Source organism: Micromys minutus (assembly GCF_963924665.1).
Source record: "Micromys minutus genome assembly, chromosome: 4".
In the NCBI taxonomy this organism is placed as follows: domain Eukaryota; kingdom Metazoa; phylum Chordata; class Mammalia; order Rodentia; family Muridae; genus Micromys; species Micromys minutus.
In genome coordinates this window covers 31,187,880-31,200,812 of record NC_137973.1, presented here as the reverse complement: position 1 = coordinate 31,200,812, position 12,933 = coordinate 31,187,880, and the positions used below count along the sequence as shown (strand labels likewise).

Here is a 12,933-nt window from a genome sequence, read left to right as displayed (position 1 = left end):
AAAAGTAGCATCTACCGTGGGCAAGACACCGGTGGGTATATAAACCAGACCAGCTTGACCAGCAACAGCGTAAACAAGAAAGCAAACTTCAGACTTCTCGTGGAGACCCAACAGAAAGGAAAAAGCTAATTCCTGAGTGTGTGGATTAGTTCGCCCCTTGGGCCCAGAGAGATCAGGAGCAGCAAGCAGTATCCTCGCTGTAACCTGGCACTGCAGCGGCTAACTCAACATATTAAATGGAAAACAAACAAAATTAGAACAAAACAAGTCATTAACGGGGATTCTAAAGCCTGATAGAGAACAACAGACTTCTAAGAAATCCGCAGCAACGCGGAAATCCCTGTTTATTCATCAGTAAATTAGAGGGACACCGCCCTAAGCACCCGTAACCGCTGGTGCCCAGGACACACCAAGTGAAGGGTCAGAGCGGTTTCAGTCGTAGAAGGCATTCGTCGACTGGGCTGTATCCTGGAACCCTCTAACCGTCAAGGTAAGGAAACCACCTCACTATATAGGTCGACAAGTAAAAGGCACCCGGACACAACAGACTAGAACACAGAAGCCTGGCCCAGAGACCCACCTCCATTGTTATCCTAGTCTAAAAAGATCTCCAAGAAACTACATAGGGTGCAGCTAACTGCAAGCCAGATCCCCACAGGGAAACTCAAAACCAAAAAGGCCTAAAACTTCTGAAGTGTACCTTTTCCAAACGCCTCAAAGTAACTTTGGAATAGGAACTAGAAACTAATTCAAGTGGACAAAGTTCTTTCCTGACTTGAGCGAGTGACTGTAGAAGACCAAAAGGGCCAGCGAGCGCCTTGCCCAGGGGGTCCTCTACTTGGCGCTGGTGTACTTGGTGACCGCCTTGGTGCCCTCCGACACCGCGTGCTTAGCCAGTTCTCCCGGCAGTAGGAGACGCACCGCCGTCTGGATCTCCCGCGATGTGATTGTGGACCGCTTGTTGTAATGCGCCAGGCGAGAAGCCTCGTTGGCGATGCGCTCGAAGATGTCATTGACAAACGAGTTCATGATGCCCATGGCCTTGGACGAGATGCCGGTGTCCGGGTGCACCTGCTTCAGAACCTTGTACACGTAGATGGAGTAGCTCTCCTTGCGACTGCGCTTCCTCTTCTTGCCGTCTTTCTTTTGCGCCTTGGTGACAGCCTTCTTAGAACCCTTTTTAGGAGCCGGGGCAGATTTGGCCGGTTCAGGCATGATTGAAAGCAAACGATACAAAACAATCTAGTAGGTAGAAAAACAATCAGGAACTCAGAGGACCTGAGCCCTTTATGAACGCCTTATGCAAATTAGGCCTCAAAGTACTTTTAATTTCCATTGGCTCATACGCGAACCTTGCGCTTTCACTAAAATTTCAGATTTCATTGGACTTCTCTGGGGCCAAATAACGACCAATGAAAAGCTTCCTCCTGACCCCACCCCTAGGAACGCCTATAAAGGCCTTAGAGACAACTAACCTAGTTTTACAAGAGTTGTCAGCTCGATTAGTTTTACTGTAGGCTTAAGTTATGTCTGGTCGTGGCAAGCAAGGAGGCAAGGCCCGCGCCAAGGCCAAGTCGCGGTCGTCCCGCGCCGGGCTGCAGTTCCCGGTGGGGCGCGTGCACCGGCTGCTGCGCAAGGGCAACTACGCGGAGCGCGTGGGCGCCGGCGCGCCGGTGTACATGGCGGCGGTGCTGGAGTACCTGACGGCCGAGATCCTGGAGCTGGCGGGCAACGCGGCCCGCGACAACAAGAAGACCCGCATCATCCCGCGCCACCTGCAGCTGGCCATCCGCAACGACGAGGAGCTCAACAAGCTGCTGGGCAAAGTGACGATCGCGCAGGGCGGCGTCCTGCCCAACATCCAGGCCGTGCTGCTGCCCAAGAAGACCGAGAGCCACCATAAGGCGAAGGGCAAGTGAGACTCTCGCGAATAAGAAAAGAAAAAGGCTCTTTTTAGAGCCACCAAGTCTTCATAAAAGGAGCTAATGCGCTAGTTTGTGACCAGCCCTTTGGTTGACACATTGGTGGCTCTTAAAAGAGCCTTTTTGCTTGGAGGGACGTTTAATAGTTATTTGTTCTTTCCAGGCTTATGACTATCCGTTTTCTTCGGTAGTAAGACAGCCTGGATATTGGGGAGGACCCCGCCCTGGGCGATGGTGACTCCTCCTAATAACTTGTTGAGCTCCTCGTCGTTTCTCACAGCCAGCTGCAGATGGCGCGGGATGATGCGGGTCTTCTTGTTGTCGCGGGCCGCGTTGCCCGCCAGCTCCAGGATCTCGGCCGTCAGGTACTCCAGCACCGCCGCCATGTACACCGGCGCGCCGGCGCCCACGCGCTCTGCGTAGTTGCCCTTGCGCAGCAGCCGGTGCACGCGCCCCACCGGGAACTGCAGCCCGGCGCGGGACGACCGCGACTTAGCCTTGGCGCGGGCCTTGCCTCCTTGCTTGCCGCGGCCAGACATGGCGGAATAAGCAATAACTGCTGCTTTTCCAAGGAAAGGATATGGAAAGGTGAAGCAATTTGGTGTAATTTATAAGATCTATTGGGAGGGGTGAAGGAAAAGTAGTTTGATTGGCTTAAAGCGGAGCTGTCGCCAACAGCCAATGGGATAGCAGAAGCAAGACTCAGTGGTTTGTATCCTGCAGTACAGGAAATGACGGACTTTTAAGAATTTTACCAATCAATGAGGGCCACATTAAAGCCCCCTGTTCGTATCGCAGAATTTTTTAAGGGCAGAATTTTGCGAGGCTGTTTAATGAGGTAACTTAAAGAGGTTTGTTTTGTTTGCTCGGTTTAGAGCTGGAAAAAAATCTCAAAACCAATAACACAACGCGAGACACTCCCCTAGGAAGCTTCGGTCGCCACCTTTTCCCTCTAGCTTTCAAGGTGTCCTCTTTTGATTTCTCCTGGGATTTTCTTTACCTCGATCCAGTTCTCTCCCCCCCCCCCACTTCAAAATCCATGAGTTCCGCTGAACTGCCTGTCCTCTCCCCTCCCCCTCACCCCCAGCTCTTCTGGCGAGGGCTTCCAGCTGATTCAGATTCGTCTCCAAGCTTAGACTCCAGTATCAGCCGTTTACCAGATATTTACTCGTCTGTCTCAATTTGACTTCTGCATTCCTTTGCCCTCTCCCAAGAATTGCACCCACAAACTTTAAGGTACCAAGATAGACTTGGCCTTTGTCACCACAATGTATCTTGTCATTTCCTTAACTTTGAATCCCTCCCCAAGATTCCAGTGAAAGCCCCAAATTAATTTGTGTACCTCTACCCTTTTAGGTTGTCAGTTCTTTGCCATCCTCATAATTTTTCATGTTTAATATTCTTTGTCATTCTCATTTCTTTGGGCGGCTGTTAAAGGAGGCTGTTTATTTTTATGTTCATGGGTGTTTTGCTTGCCTGCTGCCAATGGTGGGCAGGGCCTCGAATCCCCTGGAACCATGTGTGTGCTGAGTGTTAGGGGAAGGATGAAGAGAGTGGGGGGCACATGGCCCATGGAGGTGCCGCAAGGCCTGGGGGCAAGGGGGATGCCTCTGGGGGGTCCATGTTGGGAATCCCTTCCCTGAGGGACCAGCCACACAACAGTATAGTACTGAGTAGAGTTTATTCAGGTCATGGGAGAGTTAAGAGGGTTGTAGAGGTAGAGGCAGAGAGAGAGAGAGAAGTAGAGTAGAGGCCGGCCATGAGCAGGTGGGAGAGAGGGGGAAGGGAAAGGGAAGTGGAGGGGTAGGAGTAGGAGAGCAAGGCTGCAAGAGCACAAGAGCAAGAGAGGCCAAGAGAGAGAGGAGGGGTCAAACAGCTCCTTTTATAGCATCAGGTCACTGGGGCGGAGCATACCTGGCCACTGCTGGGTAATTGAGGGGTGGGGTATACTTGGCTGTTGCTAGGTAACTTAGGGGTGGGGTTTACAGAATCCCAACACTGAGAGTTGAACCTGGGTCCTCAAAGACTATTGAGCTATCTCTCGCCCCTCAACCAGCACTTACTGAGTGTGAGCCACTGCCCAACGAACAAATGGGTCTTAAAACAAGTACAAAGAAGTCTATGATGAAATGTCTAGAAACAGCAGGCTAGTGAATTATGCTAATTAAATTACTTTTGTTTGTTTGTTTTTTCAAGAAATGGTTTCTCTCTGTAGCCTTGGCTTCCTAGAACTTGCTTTGAAGGCCAGGCTGGCCTTGAACTGGTGGATTCATCTGCCACCTGCCATTGCCTCCCAAGTGCTGGCATTAAAGGCCTGAACCACCACCACCCCTCCCAGCAGTTAATGTTCGCTATATGGGAAAAATTAGTCCTGGGGAAAAAAAATGTTATACACTTGGGTAATACCCAAATCCAGTCATAGAGCATGAGGTTACAAATCAAATCCCAACATTTAGAGGTCTGGGTTATGAGGACTGCCAAGAGTTCAAGACTAGCCTGGGCTAATTTCCTCAGTAAGTAAAATGTAGCATAATTCAGAAAATAATTCTAACCTTTTTTTATTATTTTGTTTCATTTTAGAAACGAATAATTTTATAGAAAGGTCTGATTCACAGGGTTCACAGGTAGCATTTCTGTGGGAATATGTTGTGTTTCTCCAACATAAGCAATATACAGAAAGCACTTGCTGCTCTTGCAGAGGAAATGGGTTCAGTTCCAAGCACCCACATGGTGGCTCACAACCATGTATAATTCCACCTACACACGCATCCCTGGCACCTTGTGGGGCTCTGCTTGAAGGGCCAGTGAACCTCCTCTCCTTGACCTCTGGTTTTCTTCTCAGTGACCTGTGTTGTGAAGAAGCTAAAGAAACAGAGGCTGCTGAACCCAAATGTGATGTGCCCTGTACCACGTGCCATCTACGAAGTGGATATAATTTTCTGTCTCATGGTTAAAGAATAAAGGGCTAGGGGGGGGGGTGTCTTAGGGTTTTATTGCTGTGAACAGACGCCATGACCAAGGCAAGTCTTATAAATAACATTTAATTGAGGCTGGCTGACAGGTTCAGAGGCTCAGTCCATTGTCAAGAGCATGGCAGCATCCAGGCAGGCATGGTGCAGGAGAAGCTGAGAGTTTTACATCTTCATCCAGAGGAACCCAGGAACAGGCTGAGCATCCTCAGGCTGCTAGGAGCAGTGTCTCCAAGCTCACTCCCAGAGTGACACACTTCCTCCAACAAGGCCACACCTTCTCATAGTGCCACTCCCTGGACCAAGCATAAACAAACCATCACAGGGAGATTTAGGCCCTTGTTAAAGGCCATGTAGTTCCACACTAACCCAAGTTTTTCAGACTCAGAATATACTCTTTATGACTTTATTCATAATCTCCCACTAACCAGATATTGGGCATAATGAAGTCACTTGTCCACCATTACTTTCCTCTATAAAGGAGAATTATTTTGAGATTTTGAATTCCATACAGAACCTTACTAGGTAAGTCTGTATAGGCCAGTGTGTATCAGGCTCCATAACTGTCTATTGCTCCCCGGCGCTCCCTCTCCAGCATCTTAACCAGAGCCTTCCTAGAACAGACAAATGGGCCATTTGTAGAGTACAACCATCATCACTAACAGGCTGGCTGGCATTTCCTTTGATACCTCTGGGATTGTTTGCCAAAGGCAGTGAAGTTTCTTCCCAAACAGTTTAATAAAGCAAACATTTGTTCAGTGTTCTCTCTCTAGTACAACCACAGCGCATTCCCTCCTCTCCTATTCCCTCCCCACTTACTGCATGGCAGTCTGTTCCTGATTGATGAGCCGGGCCTTTCCATAGCTCTCTGGCCACTGACCGTTCGGTTACCTGGCTCATGTGTTTCATCCTTTGGCTCAGCCATGTTTTCACCTTTCTGGTTTTCACCCTGCTTCCTTTGTGAGGGTTTCCTCACTTGCACACAATCAGCCTGCGTGTGTCCACATAGCTCTGTCACATGTTCACAAGATTTATTTATTTTTATGTATTTGAGTACACCGTTGCTGTCTTCAGACACACAGAAGAGGGCATCAGATCCCATTACAGATGGTTGTGAGTCACCATGTGGTTGCTGGGAATTGAACTCAGGACCTCTGGAAGAGCAGTCAGTGCTCTTAACCACTGAGCCACCTCTCCAGCTCCCTCTACCTTTTTTAAGTGTTTATTTGACCACCATATTTTCTTTATATCAATAGTCACTGAGTCCTTCTACCTACCTTATAGTAGGTAATTAGCTATTCTGATATAACTTAACTAAACAATACTTTAGAGAAGTCACGTTTTCCCCCCTATTTATTCACACACTTTCCAGATACCAGCATATGCTGAGATGTGGCTCAGCTGGTAGTACTACCTAGCACACACAAGGAACTGGGCTGGCTCTCTAGCACCCCACTGTAGCAATAATCCCCGGAAGTTTGGTTTCTTTAAAAAAACAGAAATGTTCTAAGAACAGGTGTCATCACTGGTCCACGATTCCAGTCAGGGCATTCACCCACTGGACCAGAAGGGGAAGGCAGAGCCTGGAACTGGTGGGACCAGTTTGATTCCCATTGAATGCCTAGATTATGAGTAAGACCAGGAGAAGGCCTTCTTCCAGAGTTTTAAGTAAGGCTCTTTGAGATGAAGGCCTTCCCCTCAGCTATCCTTAATGAAGAGACAATTCTTGCTTGTTTATAATGGCTATTTAGTGGTGGGTGTGAATGCATATGTCTTACTCAGGGCAGCCCAGGGATTAAATACCTTTTGCAGGAAGGAATGCCCAAAAAGGGAAGCTCAATGGCTGAACACTCCAGGGACTATCTAGGTACCTCATTAGCATGAAGAACTCCAGGTTTTTAGGCTACTGGACTGATTGCCATGGTCCTCAGTGGGGTGTCATGGTTGTGTGTTCCAGGGCAGTTAGAGGCTTCACTCCTGCTAGTCTCAATTCTGAGATTCCCGGCTCTGAGCTCACTTAGCCTTGTTAGTTCTTATGTCTGTCTGGTAACATCCCACATGCACTACAGAGACTCTTCCTTGTTAAAAAGGTGTGGGGGCGGGCAGCTAGTGAGAGTCACTCCTGCCCTAAAAACCTCTACGTATTTAAAGGTAACTGGAGGAGAGACGTTTTCTGTACCTCTGGATTAGTTTCCTGTTCCTGTAATAACCCCTGACCTTGCTCCTGTAACCAAGAGGCCAAATCTTTTCAATTCAGACTCCATTTTAGAGAACCTGACATGAACCTGAACTCAGATAAACAGGCCGGTACCTAGCATTAGTTTCCAAGTCCCCCTGCCCCCTCCCCAACAAGACCCAACCCTAGCTCCAGTATCTAGGCTAACCCCAACAAGGCCAGTGCTCCAGGATATTCCCCACAAACCTGCACCCCCAGGTTACAAGCCCGGCCCCTGCCCAACAACCACCAGTTCAGAGGGGAGCAAAAATTAAGTTTATGATATGACTCCCAGCACCAGCCAATTATGTTAAAGGCCTTGGTAACTTTCCAATTAGATGCCTGCACACTCGCCCTCCACTTGTAGCTTTCTATAAAGCCTTGCCCCAGTAGATATTCATGGCTCCTCTCTCCACCAAAAACCATCCTGCATGAGCTGAGGGGTACAGCTAGTTAGCTGGAGCAGAATAAAGACCCTGCTGAGAGTTGCACCAGACCGGCTCCTGTCTGTTTTGTGGAAGGAATCGCTACACTTCCCTGGCACAACATATCCAAGACTAATTAAACTCAGAGAGTCACAAAAGGAAAAAACAAAGACATGAGAAAAGATAATAAGATTTGAACAAAAATAAACATTTACAAAAGAAAAGTTTTTATAATGGTTTCCTGTGGGCCAATAGTATTAAATTCCCTCAGTGCCTTCTGAAGCAATGGAAATTTCCTCGCCCTTGACTGGGGCATTAGGTAAAACGACACTGCACAGTTGAGACTCCGAAATTTAGTGTGTGTGAACTATGCCTCTGTGAACACGAACGTTAGTGAAACAAATAAAGTGAGACTGCATCATGAAGGAATAGTGAGGGGTTGTTAGTCACCCCAACCTCAGGTTACATGTGTTTGTCACACGCTGTGTCTGACTATATACAAGGGGGACGCCTTCATTTCTCAGGGCCTAATGCCTCACAATAAGAGATCTTATTGCAACTATGATTGTATCAAAAACAAAGATGAAAAGCTTACTATATACAGCTTGCACCTAATTTTTTCTTTTAAAATGAATAAATAAATAACAACATTAGCAAGTTTAACCTATCAAGTTCAGTACATTTATGTACTGTCACCATTAGTAACTGAGGCTGTGTGCTTGAATACCTCTGCTATGTCTTTGTGTTTATATTTGCTTTCCTTGATATGCTATTTTTACTCGCTCATTCTGAATGAGTGACTCTGGCCATTATATACTTGTGGTCACCCTAAAAGCTAAGTTTACCTTCTAAAGTACTAAAATGATTCAGTGCCCTAAGCCTTCAAACAAGAAACACACTGTAGAAGCTCCACAAAACGTTCGTTGCAAATGTAGCAATAATGTTGGCCCCTTCCAGCTGTACTTCGGTTCCTTTATCCACCCAATACATTTTATTTTATTGGTTGTTAAGAAAGATCTTGCTATCCAACCTGCCCAATCTGGCCTCAAACTCACAATCATCTTACCTTAGGCTTTCCTGGTCACTACAATCACAGATGTGTGCCACTATGTCCAAGGTATTTATTCCATGTACTATATCTTATCAGACACCTAAGTGTGCTCACCATGAATTTGGCCTCACAGACACGGAATATGATCAATTCCAGGTCCTCTACCCAGAGGCCTTCCACAGGGTGAGCTGTCTATGCCCATTCTCAGATGTCTGTCTCTCTCTCCACAGCAAGGCTTTCCAGGACCACAGCTTCCCAGCGTTTCCTGCCACGGTGGATTAGCAAGTCTCTATGACCCAGATGATTGAGCCTTTCCACTGCTCAGGGCTCCATGACCGCCTCCCTCTGGGATGTCTTGCTTTCACTCACGTTCTGACCTACAATATTCTCTTGTCTCTCTGCTGCCTCAAATACACTCCTCACACGAAGTAAACATTTTCATTCATTTTTCTTTTCCTTCTTTGTAATGGGACTGGGGTCCTTCAGAGATTCACCAGTCCAAGTGTGAGTGAATTTTAACAAAGAACAGGCATTTATACAGATCTACATCTGAAATGGCCAGGTCTTCACCTTGGACTTAAGATTCCCAAATGTAGCCCTGAGTCACATTAGTCAGGGGCTTATATAGGCTAAGAACATAATGTTACATTCGGTTTATGTGCAAAAAGAAGGCTACATTCTGTTTTGCGAAGTTTTGGTTATCTGGAACGAACTAAGCTTCTGTTTACAGAAGCAGAAACAGCAGTTAACCTAATGACCTATTAGCATTTCTTGCTTTGGTTAAAACAGTTTGGTACAAGACCAAACAATTAGAAAAACAACCTGTAACAGACCTTAACGTTTGAAGGGTAATTTTATTTATTAGTTCACTTAAGCACAGTAATTTTAAACTTTTAATCATAAAGTTCACCATCACAATTCTGTTTTGACCATATGCTATCTCTTCAGGTGATTTTGTACACACCCCACAAAACATGCACCTATTCCGGTAATTGTTTTTTATCTTCAATAACCCCTGACTAAGATCCACCTCGAGCATACTTCCCAAACTAAAATTTGTGCACAAAACAATAATGAAAAACAAACAAACAAACAAAAAATCACATACACTCTAAACACAGTGGTCCTCTTAATTCCAAAAATGAAGCATCCCAAGATGTTCAGCTGATACCTGTGACCTCAGATAATGCAAACCCTCTGTCCCCAGTCATTCCTCAAGTGTAGATTTATGTTAAGGCAATGCATGATTAGACAGGGAGAGGAGGTGGGTCAAGGGAGAGGAAATGGAAGGGGAGGAGTCAGGGAGTAAAAGGAAAGAGGAGTCAGAGGAGGAGGGTTGGACGGAACCGGAACAAGAGGACTGTTCACGGCAAGAGAGAGGGGTTTCTTAGGAGGGGAATAGAGAGTGTAGTGGTAAATCTGCCCAAAATAGTTTGGTAGGCCACAGTTTGTTTTCCTAATTACTGAGTCGTGTTTTCATTAAATGGGTTTATTTGGGTTGAAGAGGAAAATGCAACAAATTGGCGATTGGGTTGAAAAGGATATTGCAACACTCAGGGGATTGGTTCTAGTATGAATGATAGCAATACAGCAGTGCTCAGTGGCCTGTGAAATATATAGTATTTTTGCTGCTTCCTTTTGTATTGTTTTGCAGTGTTGGGGCTGAACATAGGCGGAGTTTCTTCCATGATTGATACATTCCATCTGCAGGGAAAATCTTAAGGCAGAAAGGAAATAACTCAAAATAGCTTCAGCTAGTCCCTGAAACTGAGCAGATTCTCTAGGTCCATCCCTCCCCAAGAGTACACAGTGAAGACTGCTTAGAGTTGTAGGGTCTGAAAACCACTGAAAGAAGACCCCAGACTCAGATGGTGTGCAAAAATGGAGCGTTTATTCTACAGAAATAACCAGCACGCAGGGGTCAACTATTCTTTGAAATGGCGACCCCAGACAAAGGCATGCAGGCCTTCTTATAGGGGACCACAGGAACTCTCTAGAAGGATTATGAAATCCAAGCTTTCATGGGTGGGTGCTAGGGGGCCACAGATGGCCAGTGACCTGCATTGCTACATTGTGAATGTTTTTCCAGTGCAGGCGGCGCATCCTGAGATAAGGTATTTCCCCATTTCTGTGGTTGTCCCCAGGCTGCTTTGGGAGAGGTTTATGATCTTGTTCTGAATTTTATGGTCTGTTCCTAGTCTTATGACTTAGTTTCTGAGACTTATGGTCTATTTCTGAAGCTGATGCCTTATAACCTTTTTTGAAATTGGGCCTGGTCCTTAGAATGGAGGCAAATGGGGTTTACGCTGCCCTTTCATAGTGACTCTCAGAGAAGCCAAGCTACCTGAAAAGGTTAGACCAACTGAATCACTTGGGAAACACATCCTCTAACCTGTTGAGCTGCCTATAGGCGGTGTAGTGTACTCTGGGCTCCCAGTGTCTGTAAGCTGTTACATTGTCCATGCTGGAGTAGGCTTTGGGGTACAGCTGTCTGAGTCATTTCTATTCCTGTAAGTAACCCCAATGTTGGGTCCGGGGGTGGAAGCGGAAAAAATTCACCTTAGAGACGGAAGCTTTAAAATGAAAGCTTTATTTTCCGAGCACCCAGGGAGGTGAGCAAACAAGGATCTGAATGAGTCCCAAAGGGAAATTATACAACATTTTAAAAGAAGGAGAACACAAAGTTGGGCAGGGGGAGCTGCAGTGTTATACAGTTGTATTTTGACATTATGGGTTAAACAAGGGAGTACCATTGGAGAATGGGCTGTCTCCAGGGCACCTGGCTTCAAGATCTTTAATGTATTCTCCTAGGCATTAGGTCCAGAGCTCATAGTGATAAGGGGACAAAGAAACAGGTCGGCTGCATGTAATTAATTAAGGTATAACAAGCAACTAGTTATGTGTTTTTATAACTTATGCATCTTGGTTTAGATAATATCAGTTTCTATGGTCTTTACTTGTTAATAGACACTTAAGAAAACATTTAGAGAGGTGGGATGGGTGTTCATTCTTAGGCCTGGGAACATGAACTTGTTTGACCCTGCCAGCAAGATGGAGAAGTTGTCCTTGAGAGGGCCGGATCCAGACAGCTGTCTCCTTACAAGGTGTCCCTGAGATGTCTGGACTCAGATAACTATTTACAACAGAAACTATTTGGCTTTGGGGAAGTCCCAAGCTCCCCTAGGGCCTAGGATCTTGAATTTAGTTTCTCCCTATGATTAAATAGAGTCTGAAAATGAAATGGTAGAGCTTAAAATATGTTTCTTTTGCTTGTTCCCAACACCCAGTAAAGTTGATTGGGACACTAAGTTGGACTTTGATGGTATCACCACATTGGATTGTCACAGGCTCCCTAGCAGGGGTGTGTGTTGTGTCTCTCCAGAGGTACTGGCTGGCTATTGTGAAACCAAAGCAGGAGCCCCATTGTTGTTAAAGCGCCACATTGTTATACATTGTTACTAAGTCTCCATTCCTTAGAAGAGTTAAGTTTCTGCTTCCTTATGTCTGAGGCATCCTGCAAACTGTGGTTTTCAACCTAAACTGAACTTGTAACCCCATGATGTTTGCCCACCCTCTTGCCTTGCTAAACTCTGAACCTGTGTCACATGTGATTTCCTTTTTGCTTAGGAAAATGTCTTCCCAGACACCCTGATGGCTCCCCTTCCACATGATGTATTCTTGAACTTATTTTTATTGCCTCCTTTCTAACAGCCAATTATCCAGAGAGCTGTCTGGACAACATGCCCAATTAAACACCTCCTCCTAACACGGGGTTTCCCCTTGTACCTTTATAAACTGCCATTTGCTTATGTGCCATGTCCGTCTTCTCTCTATCCCTCTGGAACAAACGCCCCTGCCGCCTCTCCCTTGCTCTCCTTCCCTTCTCTCTCATCTTCTGTCTCATGTCTTTGCCTTTTATTCCCCACCCTTTGTCCCATAGGGTCAAATAAGTCTTCTTTGTGCTGAGAATTTGGTTTTAGGGGTCCTGAGCCCTTTTACCTTGTGCAACTCTAAATACAGAATGCTTTAATTAGACAGTCACAGAAATGTTTTTCCCCCCTCAGATCTAACACAACTGCTAGTCATCAGAGAGGAAGGAAAGTCAGTTGAGAAAATGCCTCTATGAGAAGAGACTGTGGGAAAGCCTATAGGGCGTTTTCTTAATTAGTGATTGATGGGGGAAGGCCCTGCCCATTATGGGTGGTGCCATCCCAGTTCTGGGTTCTATGAGAAAGCAGGCTGATTGCGCCATGAGGAGCAAGCTAGTAAGCAGCATGCCTCCATGGTCTCTGCACCAGCCTCCTGCCTTTAGGTTCCTGCTCTGCTTGAATTCCTGTCCAGACTTTTTGAT

The 12,933-nt window shown here is 46.2% G+C and overlaps 3 protein-coding genes across 3 annotated transcripts; 1 reads left to right on the top strand and 2 right to left on the bottom strand.

Annotated features, from left to right (window-relative positions):
- Positions 1-834: 834 nt before the first annotated feature.
- Positions 835-1,215, bottom strand: LOC308420387 (histone H2B type 1-K; the record flags this gene model as incomplete). Its single annotated transcript, XM_080916386.1, has 1 exon — positions 835-1,215. One exon carries the CDS (start codon positions 1,213-1,215, stop codon positions 835-837), a length of 381 nt encoding a protein of 126 aa, XP_080772512.1.
- Positions 1,216-1,526: 311 nt separating this feature from the next.
- Positions 1,527-1,919, top strand: LOC308419897 (histone H2A type 2-A; the record flags this gene model as incomplete). The annotated part of the gene is made up of 1 exon (XM_080915777.1): positions 1,527-1,919. The coding sequence occupies one exon, from the start codon at positions 1,527-1,529 to the stop codon at positions 1,917-1,919; it is 393 nt and encodes a 130-aa protein (XP_080771903.1).
- Positions 1,920-2,068: 149 nt separating this feature from the next.
- LOC308419720 (histone H2A type 2-B) lies at positions 2,069-2,461 on the bottom strand (the record flags this gene model as incomplete). Its single annotated transcript, XM_080915505.1, has 1 exon — positions 2,069-2,461. The coding sequence occupies one exon, from the start codon at positions 2,459-2,461 to the stop codon at positions 2,069-2,071; it is 393 nt and encodes a 130-aa protein (XP_080771631.1).
- Between the last annotated feature and the right edge of the window lie 10,472 nt (positions 2,462-12,933).